The sequence below is a fragment of the Rhinatrema bivittatum genome, chromosome 1 (genome assembly GCF_901001135.1).
Source record: "Rhinatrema bivittatum chromosome 1, aRhiBiv1.1, whole genome shotgun sequence".
Classification (NCBI taxonomy): Eukaryota; Metazoa; Chordata; class Amphibia; order Gymnophiona; family Rhinatrematidae; genus Rhinatrema; species Rhinatrema bivittatum.
In genome coordinates this window covers 12,049,369-12,065,464 of record NC_042615.1, presented here as the reverse complement: position 1 = coordinate 12,065,464, position 16,096 = coordinate 12,049,369, and the positions used below count along the sequence as shown (strand labels likewise).

Genomic DNA, 16,096 nt, shown 5'->3' with positions numbered 1-16,096 from the left:
CCAAAATGCCTGAGGAGAAAAGCGGCGAGCTCTTCCGTGTTGATGCAGTCGTCTCTGCGCCTGTCGTGATTGAAAAGAACAGAGCAGCGCATTAAATGCTCAGCCACGGCTGGGCTGGTGTTTCAAACGGTAAGCTCGGATGCAATCCTTTAATAGCACTTTAGGAACCCTCCTCTGAACTGTTTCACCCTCTGAATGTCCTTCTAAAGGTGCAGCTTCCAGAACGGGACCCAGGACTCAAGATGGGGCATGACTGGTGACCTGTACAAGGGCAACATCAGCCATTAAGTCTCCCGTGCCCTCATTACCCTGACGGGCTGCCTTCAGGTCCCCTGAGGTAACGCAGATCATACCCTGGAGTTACTGAACTCCTGACGTGTGCCCGGCAGGAGCCTTCCTAGGAGAAGCCTTGCTGTCTGGCATCCTGCATCCCGTACTCTGCTTCCCTCAGAGTGCTGCACTCTCTTTTTTGTTTAGACAAATGAGGATATGCTTGTCTGCCGCTTCCTTTTTCTCACTTTAGTGTAACAGGGATTCTCCGCTACTGGCTGTTGCTACAGCAGGTAGGTTTCAGTCCACATCCAGGAGACAGAAGTCACCTACAAGCATGTCACCTTGATGTCTCATCTACCTCTCTTCCTGAAGAAGCAGTCGTATAATACTCCATCTACTCAGAATTTCTTTAGCTTTTTCCAGGGAGACCCACGGCAATTCATCTTCTCCCTGCCCACCCGTTATTTTAGGGGCGGGCAGGGAGAAGATGAACCATGTCCAGGTTCATGAGAAGATGAACCATGTCCAAGTCCAGGTGAACCATGACCACCCCTGATGGTCATGGTTCACCTGGAACTTCACAGGACACCTAGGCCACTAGAATCACTCAGGCCTTCATCCTCAGGCCGTCACATTAATATTATGCAGCCTTGGTCCGGCATTTGGCAACACCTCCCACCCAATGAACTCTTAAAGGAGTCATCTCACTGTAGTGACACCCACAGCAATACAGGGCTAGTGATAAAATCAGTGAAAAGGTAACCAAGCAAAGACAAATGCTTTAAGATGCAAGCCTTCACAACTACCGAAGACCTCATTAGTCTGGAAAGCTTGCAGTTTTAAAGCACTTGTCAGCCAGAGAAAGTCCGCAGCTCAAGCCAACTGCTTGGTTGGTTGCCTTTTAAAATATATATTTTCATTGGCTGACTCGTGCAGTACTCACTTCCCAGAATTGTAAGTATAATATGCAAGCTCTTAGGAATCCTCCATACCTCAGAGAGAGATCCACTTCTTCTGCCTGCAGCACCGCAGCAGTCAGAGGCTGTGCCAGGACACCAGCCCCGGGTTTCACTTGCAGGCTTTTCTGGGTCATTGTGCTCAGGCCGACTTTGCCCATGGGGAATCCAGAGACCGGCCATGCGGTACAGACCTGCCAGAAAGAACAAGGACCAGCACGTTGTTTCATACAAGGACCAAGCCGGGCAATTATGCTCTCTCCCCCTTACCCCTAAGAAAATCATTAGCATTCATGGTGCGGAGGAAAGGGTTTGTGCATCCGTTCTCCAAGGAAGATTCCTTTAAATGTTCACTAACTGCAATACAGCAAGCACAGGTGCTACTTTGTGTCTATTGATATGGTTAGCTTTTACTGTTTTTCTAGATGATTTCATCATTTCATGTGTTTAATTTGCATTTTATGGTTATTGGGCTTATTGAATAATTATTTGTTTTAATGTCTGCTTGGATTTCATTCTTTGTTGTGATCTATGGTATTTTATTGCATTTAGTCTTCAGCAAGAAAAAAAAAACAAATACTGTAATATCCTTGACACATGTGTCTGGAAAGCAAGGAAATTGTATCAGACTTTCACACTGGACACTCTTCATTCGCATGACTTGAATCTTTCAGTATTTCTATGCCCAACTTAAAAACAGATAATAGTTTGAGTGATCGTGCGAGCTTGTGACCAATACAGTTACTGGAGCATTTATGAACAAGGCTGGGTATTGGTTTATTGGATGAAACAGTGCATGGTACATGATTGATGTGTGGTGGTGCACCATTGTGTGCTGGTGATCTTACAGCTTTTGTATGATGAGTGTTTTATATTAGCCATATGCGTGTTTATGGTAGGGTTGGACACATCCACAAGTCAGCATTTCTAATTACTCGTACGGATGCTTTCCTACGTAGACTATGTCTGTGGGCTCTATTTATGAGAAAAGTAGAACCCAAATGAATTCCAACTGAGAAGATGAGCTTAGTTGTGATTTGGGTTAGTTGATAATAAAACTTAGCAACTGCAACAAATGGATGGTGACTTGAATCCATTTGTTTACCCTCGACCAAGCTGTGCTCTCAATCAGAAAATCGCTCTAGCCGAGTAAAATATGACCCCTAGTTTGCATAGATAAACCATAACAGCAGATGGGCATTTGGTGAATCCTCATGGCGTTGATGAAAGGCCAAAAGACAGGATGCAATACTGAAGGTATAGTGCACCTTCCACAAATCTAAGATGCATCTTGTGACTTGGATATATATGTAGGGATCTTGACTTTAATTAGGAGATACCATTGGTGTGGGGAGAGACATAATAGCAATATTTAGGTATACAGCTCCCCCATGAAGAAGACTCAGAACCAATGTCATGAAGTATTTCTTCACGGAGAGGATGGTGGATGCCTGGAACGCCCTTCTGGAGGAAGTGATGAAGACCAAAACTGTGAAGGACTTCAAAGGGGCGCGAGATAAACACAGTGGATCCATAAAGTCTAGAGGATATGAATGAAGAGTGGGTGGCTTGCGGGAATGACAGCTACTACCTGTGATTAATACCCTTATTCAATAAAACATACACACGGTTAATGCGGCTCAAACATTGCTCTATGCTTCAACGGCAAGAGGAAATATGGAAAAAAGGATTTGCATTCACAAAAAAGCGGGGAGTAGCTTGCTTGTTACTGCGGTTACTACCCCAAACCAAATAAGCCTGATACTTCACTTTCAATGCATATCCAGCGTAGCTCTCTGCTTCAACGGCAGGGGGGAATGAAAAAAAAGATGATTTAATTTCTGACAACAACCAATAAGGTCTGAATTACATAGTCTGGGTAAACAAATAAGCGTGGGAGTATGGGTATAGCTTGCTTGTTACAGCGTTTACTACCCCGAATCAATTAAGCCTGATACTTCACTTTCAATGCATATCCAGCGTAGCTCTCTACTTCAATGGCAGGGGAATGAAGAAAAGTGGATTTATATTCAGACAACAACCAACAAGGACTGAATTGCACAGGCTGGGTAAACAAATAAGCGTGGGAGTAGTTTGCTTATTGAGGCAGTTACTACCCCTAACCAATTAAGCTAGATACTTCATTTAGATGCAGTTCCAGCACTGTTCTCTACATTAATGGCGGGGTGAAAGGGAATTGGAACCAAAAGGTTACTAAGGGCCAAGGGTAACAGATAAGTATGAGGAAAAAACAAGTGTGAAAGCTTGCTGGGCAGACTGGATGGGCCGTTTGGTCTTCTGCCATCATTTCTATGTTTCTAATAATGGATGTGTCCCTTTGGCTTATAGAGCCTGATCACCATTTTAACTTGTGGATTCCCTTTTTGCTTTGCAGAGGCAGGATGTGTTAGCTGTCCTCTGATTTCCTATATTGCATTGATGCCTATATGGAGCTCTTTTATTTAGATGGGAGATTCTTTCCACCCTCCCCATGCATTCTATATTCGAAAATTGATTTATCTAAGTTTGGAATAGCAGTAACTTGAGACTCCGTTATAGCTAAGTTATATTCTGCTCTGCAATCAAATGGGAAAAGTTCCCATCAAGTATGAGGAACCCACGATCATCAAATCCAAGGAGTGGATGACTTTCAGCCATCCTGAGGTGAAGGAGAGAGGGGAAGAGAGATGACAACTTTGGACCCCATCCACGGCCCAAGGAAACATCTACTAAAGATTTAGAGAAGAGGAGGAAAAGGTATCATTGGAGATGGAGGAGGACTTGTGCCATTCAAGTACTGTGAGGCGGCAGCGTGGAGGAGCTAGGAGATAAATAATTGCGTAATCTGAATCCCATCTTTGAAACTTCACCTATATTGATAAAGAAGTAATCCACTTACCCACTACCCATGGGAGAGAAGAAATCATTAACTTCAAGACTAAATCAATTGGCTTTACCACCGTGAATTTAAACAAGACTGCAAGAAGTAAAAAATATATTTAAAAGCACTTGTACCATCTAAAAGTGAATTAAACAGTTGTAAAGGCTTTAATGCAGCACTTAGCACTCCATCCGTAAAGAGTATTGTTGGACACCACTAAAGATTCTTAAACTGTTTCATTTGGTGATGACTACAACCCTCGGTTATGCTATCATCATCCATGCAGTATGCAAAGACTTTAAACTGGGAATTAAGACTAAGCACAATAAAGCTCCGGAATTTGTTGCCAGAGGATGTGGTTAATGCAGTTAGTGTAGCTGGGTTTAAAAAAGGATTGGATAAGTTCTTGGAGGAGAAGTTCATTACCTGCTATTAATCAAGTTTACTTAGGGAATAGCCACTGCTATTAATTGCATCAGTAGCATGGGATCTTCTTGGTGTTTGGGTAATTGCCAGGTTCTTATGGCCTGGATTGGCCTCTGTTGGAAACAGGATGCTGGGCTTGATGGACCCTTGGTCTGACCCAGCATGGCAATTTCTTATGTTCTTAAGGACCGAGAAAGTAAACGTCCTCACCACACAGGAAACCCTGGAAACATCTTGTTGCATGATAGATGTCTCACCTGAAATATTTGAGATATGGCCCCTGGAACTACTATATTATCTAGGTTCAGCCATCACAGGGGTTACATATATTTATGCAAGTGAAGGCCTCATTGAGATCCAGAGAAGTTTCTACTGCTTAATCTAGAACAGAGCTTCCCAAACGGTCACAAAGCCTCCAGTTTTGAGTCACAAATGCCTCAAATAGCAGCATTCTTCAGATGCCAGCAGCAGCATTAACTGTCAAAGTCAGCATGAGGCCTTTCAGCCAGAAACACAGGACCTGCAGTGACACAAGTTTCTGTGGTAACAGGAAACCCTTCCTGAGGAGATATCAGGGCCACTGCAGAGGCCGTTAGCTGCATCAGCTGCCACTACTTGCAGATCAACATTGGGCTAGGGACCAACCATGAGGGGAGGGGAGAAGAGAGCTCAGTATGCATGGGTTTATGGAGATTACCAATGTTCCTTTCTCCTCACCCACCATTGAACCTATCCAAAAAAAATGTTGCCCCTGTCAGCCTGCCCTCTCTGTTATCCACCTTTGGCCCGAGGCCCACAGAAAAATGTTGCCACTGACCCTGGCCAGGGGGATGTTTAGAGGAAGGGCTGTTTGAAGGGAAATATCAGATGGAGAGGGACTGGCTGTGCAGGGTGAGAGAGGGTGAATGACAGAAGATCGACGGGGAATGTAAGAGTAGCTGGGGGGCTGAGAGAAGGGTTGGAAGGGAGGAGGATGGGCATGAGACAGAGGGAGGGGATGATAGAAACTTAGTTGGGGATTATAAGAAGGACTTGGCGGTGACAGAGGATGTTCTGGTGAGGGCGAAAAGGACTGGAGGAGGTAAGAGACGGGAATGGGCTGGAGAGGTGAGAGGAGTTAGGGGAGGTAAGGGGATCAGTTGGAGGGGCAAATTGGGAGAGGTGGTCTGCTGGAAGGAACGAGGTTAAGAAAGGAGGGTCCCCTGGAGGGGGTGGAGGTTTGAGGAAAAAAATTGGTCTGATTGTTGGCGAGGAACTACATCCCTGATAATTTTTGTTCAATCTCTGGGGTCATATGAACTTCCATGTGCTAAAATGGGGTCACATTGGCTAAAAGTTTTGGAAGTCCTGATCTAGAATGTCTCTGTATCCTCCAATCCAATACACTAGGAAGTATTTAAATACATTTTTTATATCTCGCAGACAAGTAGCTCACGGCAGATTACAATTTAATGTGCAATAAAAGCCCTCTAAGATAACTGAGTGGGAAATGCAAAGTCAATCACATACCAAAATCCCACCATAAAATAGTGTGGTGCTAGAAATCTTGTTCAGGTTTGTCGGACCTATTAAACTCCAGGGATTTGTTAGACAAACAATCCTTGAACTTCTATAGCTTAAATGGTCCTTTTAATTAAATTTGTTTTTGTATTTTTCTTTGCAGTAAAAATTTATTTGATCACTCAACTATGCAAAAATGGTATTTATAACAAAGTTAACTTAATTGAATTAATCCAGCCCGCAAATCCGAACAAGATTTCTAGCCACCACACAATTTTATGGTGATATACAATTTAAAACATTAAAACAGTGGTGAAACAAACAGTCACAGACAACACTAAATTGGAATAAAATTCTCACCCTCCAAAGGGGCTGAAACTATCAAATGCTCACCATTTGAGTTCCTGGGCTTCAGACTATCTTTTATTTTTTCTCTTTGAACAGGTTGTAACATGGGGAAATGGAAGGGTAAATGTGAGGACCTAACCTGCTGAGTCTCTTACATGGCCATGTGCACTTCTGGTCCAGCCATCAGCACAGCAAGACAGGGAGCACAAATATATTTATATTTTATGCCGCCTATAGCAGATGAACTGTGCTAAGCGGTTTACAACAAAATAAAATACTGGAAAGTCGAATGAGAATCAGTCGCAGGCAGCAACTCTATGCTCAGAAGGGTCTCTGAGCACTCCGCCTAGCCTGCAGATACCCACTTCAAGTTCTGCAGAACTGGCTGCAGTCTGTATTGGCAAACATTTTTGGCACTTTCGGGAAATGGAGCAAAAGGCAATAGAGTTGGAGATCCCTTCCGAGTCAAGAGTGATGGTGGCAGGAAGGGTGCACAGCGGCACCAGAGTGAAGCGGGTGCCAAGGCGGCTGCAGCCAATGTAGGGTTCCACCTGTAGATTCTTACCATGTTACAGTGCCAAAGTCTGTTCCTGCATGGAGCCACTTGGGGATACTCCTATACTCCTGGGACTCCAAGAAATGTTTCTTTGGAGATCCGGTGAGTCATTCTCTAAAGGTATTTATTTCATCTAAGTCCACTGTACAGTAATGCAGCATCCAAAACCGAACGTCAGATTAATGGCTGGATGACCAAGATTCTCTCAGGGGGAGGCCAGATTGCTCTAACATGGCAGTTATTAAAAATAATTTGATGCTCCATTGTAAAATGGCACTTCTGGAAAATGAATTTTTGCTTTGTCATTTACCTAAATCAAGGCTAGCTTAGGAAAAGTTTAAGTGAGATACCTGATGGAAATACTGACGGTCCACCCCACGTCCAGGATGTACTATCTGCCTACTTTTAAGCGTGACGTGAATCCATATGAAGGGGTCCTCGATATTATTACAACCACTGATAATGTAAATATTTTGGCTATATTGGAAGTCTTGCAGAAAGAAATACCTACATGGGACATCTTGAAGGTCACTTTTGCCTTGGAATCGGACAGAGAATAAACACCTAAAATATTTTTCTGCAATAAGATTGTTTATTTTTGGGACAGAACATAAAAGGTCTTTCCCAATGCTTTTCACCCACCTTAATTTAAGAGGAGCTGTGAGGGAGTATTTATTTATTTATTTAAAATCTCTTTTATACCGATAGCCGTTTGCACATCGTATCGGTTCACATTAAAACAATAACATTAGGGCAGGGCCCTTACAAATAACAATCGAATAACAAGCAACAAATGAAAAGAATAGGGAAGAGTGAGTTAAATTGAAATGTAATGGGACTAGGGACTAAATAAATAAATATGATATTGTATGTAAATACATTAACAAACTATAAGTAATGCTACGATGCATATCTAAGTAAGACAACTATATTACACGAAAATACAATGTACGAGAGGTCGATGTTCATTGATGCATTCTTGATCATAATCGCTTGAGTCGGTAACAGGTCAAATATTCAATTTCTACTCGGTTGTTGCTAGGTATTTTTAAGGGGGGGGAGGGGAAAGGGGATAGGCTTGACGGAACAACCAAGTTTTAAGTTTTTTTTTTTAATTTGGGAGTGGAGGTCTCAATACGTATATCTGGAGGAAGGGAGTATTTAAGAAACTCCCTCAGAACACCTTAAGGGACTGGCCACAGCTTTTCTGGCCCGGTCTTCTTTAAGTCTCTGTGGAATCTGAGTAAAAAATACCTTTTTCTGGGTTCTTAAAGGTATCTTATATTGATGGATTGGCTATATGGAAAAGTACAGTGGTTACATAACATTTAAAATTTTAGATTTTGCTTTGCTTAACTTAGCAAGCATGTTATTGTTCTGAGTTGCTGTTATCTCAAGTAGTGAATGTACTGTTAGAATTTGTTTTGAACATCTTGTAGTCAAAATATGGAGAAGGCGACATGCTGACTTGAAGGATGGATTGTGCAGAGTTGCATTAAGACTTTTGCAACTCACACCTAACAAGATACAATTGATGATACCTAGGGTGTATGAAAAATGGGTGTCGTTTTAGTATTCGGACTTGGTTAAATGATTGGTAGCAGACCCTAAACTAGGTCTGCGATTGGACAATATCAATAAGAATAATGATGTGATGTAAGAATGCTTGTCATTAGGGAATAAAGATTTCATTGGTTACATGCCCTGTAAAGGAAAATTAGTTTCTTACCTGATAATTTTCGTTCCTGTAGTACCAAGGATCAGTCCAGGACACCTGGGTTGTGACTCCGCACCAGTAGATGGAGACAGACTAAAACTTGTGGGCGGAGCATATATGCCCCTGTGCCAGTCACAGCCCCTCAGTCTTACGTAATGTCAAAGTAGAAAAAAGCCATAAGGCAACCATAACTAACCATACAAACTTGGTAGGTAAACGAAAATAAATACAACACCCCTACAGGAACCAGGCTCCCCAACCGGGAGAGCGAATAAACAAGGGGTCAGCGTACTGAAAAATATAATGAGCGGACTCTCCGTTACTATAACGCAGCACTGCGGGCGGGATCCTGGACTGATCCTTGGTACTACAGGAACGAAAATTATCAGGTAAGAAACTAATTTTCCTTTCCCTGTACGTACCAGGATCAGTCCAGGACACCTGGGATGTACCAGAGCTAACTTACCGAGGGTGGGAAGCAGAGAGTCCCGCTCGGAGTACCCTCTCTCCAAAACCCCCAGCTTCAGTAGCCTGAATATCCAACCGGTAATGTTTAATGAAGGTATGCAACAACTTCCAGGTAGCCGCCCTGCAAATCTCTTGAGGCGACACCTGAGAAGATTCCGCCCAAGACGCAGCGTGAGACCGCGTCGAATGAGCCCGAAGACCCACCGGTGGCGATTTTCCGCGCAAAATGTACGCGGAGCCAATGGCTTCCTTGAGCCAACGGGCAATCGTCGTGCGGGACACCGCAGAACCTTTCTTTGGACCCGAAGTCAACACAAACAGATGATCCATCACCCGAAACGGATTGGTGACCTCCAGATAGCGAAGAAGGGACCTCCGCACATCTAGCTTTCGCAATTCTCTCGTTTTCGGGTCCGAAGACTCCCCAACCGCGAAAGCGGGAAGTTCAATCGATTGATTCAAATGGAAAGCCGACACGACTTTAGGAAGGAAGGAGGGAACCGTCCGCAAGGAAACCCCCGAATCGGAAATGCGCAAGAAGGGCTCCCTACAGGACAGCGCCTGTAATTCCGAAACACGGCGAGCCGACGCAATCGCCACCAGGAATACGGTCTTCAACGTGAGATCCTTGAGCGTAGAACGTTTCAGGGGCTCAAACGGTGCTGAGCATAAGGCTGAGAGCACCCAGTTGAGGTTCCAGGACGGGCAAGGGAGCTGCAAAGGAGGACGGAGGTGTTTAGCCCCCCGAAGAAAACGGGAGATATCCGGGTGGAGAGCCAGAGAGACCCCCCGGACCTTACCATGCAAACACCCAAGCGCCCACCACTTGGACCCGAAGGGAATTGCACGCTAAACCTTTGGTGAGCCCCGCCTGGAGAAAAGCCAAAATATCGGAAATAGAAGCGGAAGTGGGATCCAGACCCCGCTCCACGCACCATTCCTCAAAAACTACCCAGACCCGAACATAAGCTAGGGACGTAGACTGTTTTCTGGATCTCAGCAACGTAGCAACGACCGCATCCGAGTAGCCTTTTTCTCTTCAACAGATACCTCTCAAAAGCCATGCCGCGAGACAGAAGTAAGCCGCATCCTCCAAACAGACGGGGCCCTGACGAAGGAGCCCCGCGAACCCCTGTAGACGAAGAGGTGCGGCCACCGACAACTGGACCAGGTCCGCAAACCACGGACGGCATGGCCACTCCGGCGCCACCATGATCACGTTGGACGGGTGCAATTCTATGCGCCGCAGGATCTTGCCGATCATGGGCCACGGTGGGAAACACATACAGTAGCACATCCACCGGCCAGGGAAGCACCAATGCGTCGACTCCCTCTGCTCCTCTTTCGCGACGTCGACTGTAAAATCTCGGAGCCTTTGCGTTGTGCCACGTGGCCATCAGATCCATGTGGGGCGTTCCCCAAGTCCTGCAGATGAAGAGAAACGCCTCGTCCGCCAGCTCCCACTCTCCGGGATCCAGGTGGTGACGGCTGAGAAAATCCGCCTGGACGTTGTCGACCCCCTGCTATGTGGGACGCAGCGAGATGGCTGAGATGCCGCTCTGCCCAGAGCATCAAGAGCCGCGCCTCCTCCGCCACTAGAGGACTTCTTGTCCCGCCCTGGCGATTGATGTAAGCCACGGTGGTAGCGTTGTCCGACAATACCCGGACCGCCTGTCCGCGTACTAGGGGTAGAAAAGCTTGCAGCGCCAGACGGACCGCTCTGGTCTCCAGCCGGTTGATAGACCACCGGGTCTGCGACTGTGACCACAGACCCTGAACCGACTTCCCCTGGCAAACTGTCCCCCAGCCGGAAAGACTGGCGTCCGTGGTCACCACCGTCCAGTTGGGCACCAGAAGGGACACTCCACAGGAGAGATGCTTGGAATCCAGCCACCAGCTCAGGCTGGATCGCGCCTGACCCTCGAGAGGTAGAGGTAGATAGAAATCCTCGGAAACCGGTTTCCAGCGGGAAAGCAATGAGGACTGCAGCGGTCGTAGATGAGCGAACGCCCAAGGGACTAATGCCAGCGTGGATGCCATAGACCCCAGAACCGTCAGGTAATCGCAGACTCGTGGCCGGTGTAGCGACAAAAGACGCAGCACCTGAGACTGCAGTTTGCACATCCGTTCCTGAGAGAGAACCACCTTGCCTCGCTTCGTGTCGAAAAGGGCTCCAAGATACTACAAGGACTGGGAGGGTTCGAGATGACTCTTGCTGTAGTTGACCACCCAGCCCAGGGACTGCAAGAGCTGCAACACCCTGGCCACCGCCTGCCGACACAGACTCTGAGACTTCGCCCGGATCAGCCAATCGTCGAGGTAAGGGTGAACCAGCAGGCCTTCCCGACGCAACTGCGCCGCCACGACCACCATCACTTTCGTGAATGTCCGAGGCGCTGTCGCCAGGCCGAACGGGAGCGCCCGGAACTGGAAGTGCCTGCCCAGAATGCAAAACCGCAGGAACCGCTGAAACGCTGGTTGGATGCCCACATGAAGGTATGCTTCTGTGAGATCTAGGGACGCCAGGAATTCGCCGGGACGCACAGCCGCGATCACCGAACGAATGGTCTCCATCTTGAAGTGAGGGACCCGAAGGCATCTGTTGACTCCTTTCAGATCCAGAATTGGGCGGAAAGTGCCGTCTTTCTTGGGGACTATGAAGTAAATGGAGTAACGGCCCTTGCCGTACTGATCGGCCGGAACCGGAGAGATGGCTCCCAAGCTTTCTAGTCTTTGGATGGTGTCTAGCACCGCCGCCTTCTTCTTGGGATCCTTGCAGGGTGAGATCAGGAATTTGTCCGCTGGGATGCGAGCAAAATCTAACTCGTAGCCGCGTCTTATCACGTCGAGGACCCACTGATCCGACATCATGCTGGCCCATTCCTCGAGGAATAAGGAGAGACGCGCCCCCACGTTTGGAACAACGTGCCGAGGACGCGAGGAGGGATGGGCCGGCCAAACTTCATTGCGAAGGCTTGGACCCCGCACCTGACGGGGCCCCTCCTTGCCGTCCAAAACGTTTGCCCCGAAAGGACTGCTGCCACTGAGTGTTCCGCAAGGAGGACGGCCTATACGAGGGTCCAGAGGATCTTTGCGGCCTTGACTTCCTGGGCCCCCGAAACCGGGCTCTGCCTGAGAAGGAAGATCGCGGCCGGACCCTATCCTCCGGCAGCCTAAACGCTCGGTTCTCACCCAGGGAAACCATCAAATCGTCTAACTCCTTACCAAACAGCAATTTCCCCTTAAAGGGCAATGCCCCGAGGTGAGCCTTGGAAGAGCCATCCGCTGCCCAGTTGCGCAGCCAAAGGAGACGACGCGCCGACACCGTTGCCACCATGGACCGAGCTGAGGTGCACAAAAGATCATGGAGCGCATCAGCCCCATAGGCAATGGCCGCCTCCAACCTGTCTGCTTGGGAGGCCTCCTCTGCAGAGAGACCCGCATTCGCCTGCAGGACTTGAGCCCAACGCAGACTAGCACGCATAGCAAAGTTCGTGCAAATGGCGGCCCGCACCCCTAGGGCAGACACCTCAAAAATCTTTTTGAGTTGAACCTCCAACTTCCGGTCTTGAATATCCCGGAGGGCTGTCGCTCCCGTGACCAGGATGGTAGACCTCTTCATGACAGCGGACACCGCCGAATCCACCTTTGGGAACCGGAGGAGCTCCAGCGCGTCCTCCGGCAAAGGGTAAAGTTTGTCCATGGCCTTGCTGACTTTCAAACCTAACTCCGGAGTATCCCACTCCTTGAAGAGGATATCCGTGGACGAAAAATGAAAAGGAAAAGCAACCGCCGGCCCTGTGAGCCCGAGCAGAACGGGGTCCATATTTGCCTCCTGGCGGACCACCACCGGAGGAGCTTCAATCCCCAGCTCCTGGAGAATGGCCGGGATGAGCGGCGACAGTTCCTCCCTGCGGAACAGACGCACCACCTTGGGGTCATCCCCATCGACGGCCTGTGCTCCTTTCCCTGTACTGGGCTGCGCGGAGCCATCTGCTGCTGTCTTCCCGGCCCCCAGCAGGGGCTCCTCGGAGGCCTCCGTGTCCGTCCCGGAGGAATATTCGGAATCCGATTCCTGCGGTACCCCTCGTGGAAGCCGTTTGCCCCGGGCCGCGCCCTGGGTGATCTTCGCCACCCTCCTGGCCGCCTTCTTCCGCGGCGGGGACCGGTGGACCCTTGCGCGCGAGGCGTCCCCCCGGCTGCGCTTGCTTCGCTTGCTTCGCTTGTAACGGAGAACTTTGCGCAGCAAAAGCGCCAAATCCTCCAAAAGCTCGCCCGAATCAGTTGCGTCACTTCCAGAATTCCCCCGGGACTGGGGCCCCTCCGAAGGGACCTCCCCCGCCGCATCCCGCTGCGGGGAAAGTGCAGGAGGCAAGGCCGCGGCCCCCACCGGTTCCCGCGAAACTACCCGGCCGGTGGACAAAATGGCCACCACTCCCGAGCTAATCGGGAACGAGTCAGAAGGCCTGTCAGGGGGCGCCCCCCCTGCGATGGCGATGGCGCGATCCGGGAACGGGCCCCCCGAGGTGCCGCCGATGATCCCTCATCTCCCGGGACGCAGGCTGAGCAAAGGCCGTCCCGGGAGAGACGCGCGTGCGCCGAGCCGCAGGCCCTGCACTGCGAGCCGCGTGGCATGCCGACAACCGCAGGAAAAAAAAGACGCGCCGAAAAAACTAAGAGGCGCTGAAGAAAAACTGAAAAAAAATCACCCCGGCACAAATCGGCGACCTCCCCCCTGCCAACGGCGCCCCCCCCCCCGAGCGGAACGGAGCGCGACGCCAGGCAACGGAAAGCCGACAGAAAAAAAGCAACACACTTTTTTTTTTTTTTACAGAAAAAAACGCTGTCCCTGGTACTGAAAAGCCCTAATTCCTGCAGGGGTGAGTGAACCGGGCTCCCCGGTGTCACCCCTGACGCTGCTACTAGACCAGCCGGGTCCTCGACCCTAGCAGCGGCCTCAACCTGGGGAGGGTAATCCCCTCAGGACCTCTCAACTCCCCAGGGAGCCAGGGCAACTGGGACCAAAATTAAACAAAATTAAACCAAACCCAATTTGCAGAAAAACCAAGTTAGGCCTAATAAAATTAACCCCAAAAGCGAACCTGACTAACCACACAGAATCAGGCCCGACAGGGCTGTGACTGGACCTGCACCATCTACTGGAGACAGAGTAAGACTGGGGGGCTGTGACTGGCACAGGGGCATATATGCTCCGCCCACAAGTTTTAGTCTGTCTCCATCTACTGGTGCGGAGTCACAACCCAGATGTCCTGGACTGATCCTGGTACGTACAGGGAATGAAAGATATCAGACATGAGCCCCGGAGGCTAAGGGGAAGAAGAGCGGAATGAATAGAGCAACTACACCATATTTATCTCTAATAAACACAACTAAAGATGAAGTGTTGCATATCATTTCTTTATCTTCTAAGTAAAAGAAAACAAAGAGTTGCTTGATGGAGATTGTTTAAAAGAACCAGGTCCTCCCACAGCTGCGATTAAGCTGGGAGATTTTTGTTTGGATCTTAAATCTTATTACGACATCTCAACCTAGCAAGGGATTCTGGGCCCAGGGAGGATCCCTTCATACTGGCATAAAAAGGCAAGGCACAGAAGGGTGGAGGAAGCAGGAAGTTAGTCAAATTAGAAATAGATCTGGTATAGGCTGTCTCGTTAACCAAGGGACACCCTTCACATATGGGCAGGGCCATGAGTGCCTGTCTTAGGTTGTCCCTTACATCCTAAGCTAGCCTTAGGGGAAGGAATCTTACCCATCGTTGGCCGAGTCCACTATTGTTCCCTACCCATTTAAGTCATGGGGAAGCTCATGCATGTCCATCATTAAGTGCTGACTGATAGTAGTCACTTGATCTTGTACAGCAGATGAAGAGATGACCATAATTTTCAGTTCAGGCATCCTGGCCATGGCTGCAGGGATGGAAGATCCAATCCGAAGGCAGAGGCATTCGCATGGTAGGCAAAGGCATAGCAAGAGTCCAATACATTAGGTTAGTCCTATAGAGTATTGATGGCGCTATGCAGTATTATGACAACAACATGTAGCAGTAAAAACAAATCGCTGGGTGGACATTTCTAATTCAACTGTGACAGTCACCTGTCCAGGAGGTGATCCAGCTGTGAATGGAAAGGCTTCCAAACAAATTTTGGTCACGGGGTATATGCTGTTAAGGTAGATGAGGGCTAGTAGTACTGCTTCATCTTCAGGTGCTTCTAGGGAAGCGGGGCTAATACTCCTCTTAGATCGATAAGTCTGAGTGTAATTGGGGATAATCATAGAAACAAGTGACAGCTGACTCTGTGAGAAAGTCTTTAGTATGCTATGCATAAACAGGACTGCTGAGGTAAGCAGACTTTGCACTCTATTTTTTGCCTGTAAATAAAGCATTTTGTTGGCGTGGAACCAGCCGGAGTTTGGCCCCATTTGAACTCCTGATTGCACTGAATGACCACAGGAGCATTTTTTGCGAATTCATCAGTGGGCATTGTCGATTGGTGCAGAATGTTTCCTTGGGAATTATAAGGGGGCATTGCTTTTTACTTACTGACCCAGGTTGTTTATAAGAGGTTTTCAGAGAGGAATCTTCCAGTGAAAGTTAACCGCACTAGTAGCTCAAGAGCTAGTGGAGAGCACATTATATCTTCTGTTTGAATAACACATTACGGATTGCTTCATATCAGCCGGGTGATGTTTTTGTTTTTTATTTTCCTCTCATATTGAGGGCTGAATACCAAGCATAGAGTTTTCTCTTTTTTCCAGTTTTTTCCTGTATTATATCTTTTGGTGCACAGCACATCACTTCTTATTTCAACTATGTCAACAGATATAATTGAACTCCTTAATTAAAATAATTTATTTTAAAAAATACCCTCTCTCCACAGTCTCAGAAGAGATATCTAACCTCAGTAAGTTCTGGGAGAGGTGATAAGCTCTTCTGGACAAACGATTTGGAG

General features: G+C 48.0%; 1 protein-coding gene across 1 annotated transcript in view; it reads right to left on the bottom strand.

Annotated features, from left to right (window-relative positions):
* Nucleotides 1-5: 5 nt before the first annotated feature.
* LOC115082718 (ATPase family protein 2 homolog) overlaps nucleotides 6-16,096 on the bottom strand; it is a gene marked incomplete at its 3' end in the record, with an annotated part of 37,924 nt that continues 21,833 nt past the window's right edge. The window contains exons 4-5 of the mRNA XM_029586912.1: nucleotides 1,266-1,423; nucleotides 6-60 (exon numbers count right to left, since the gene is read on the bottom strand). Of these exons, the coding sequence (XP_029442772.1) occupies nucleotides 6-60; nucleotides 1,266-1,423 (213 nt within the window). The remainder of the gene's footprint in view (nucleotides 61-1,265; nucleotides 1,424-16,096) is intronic.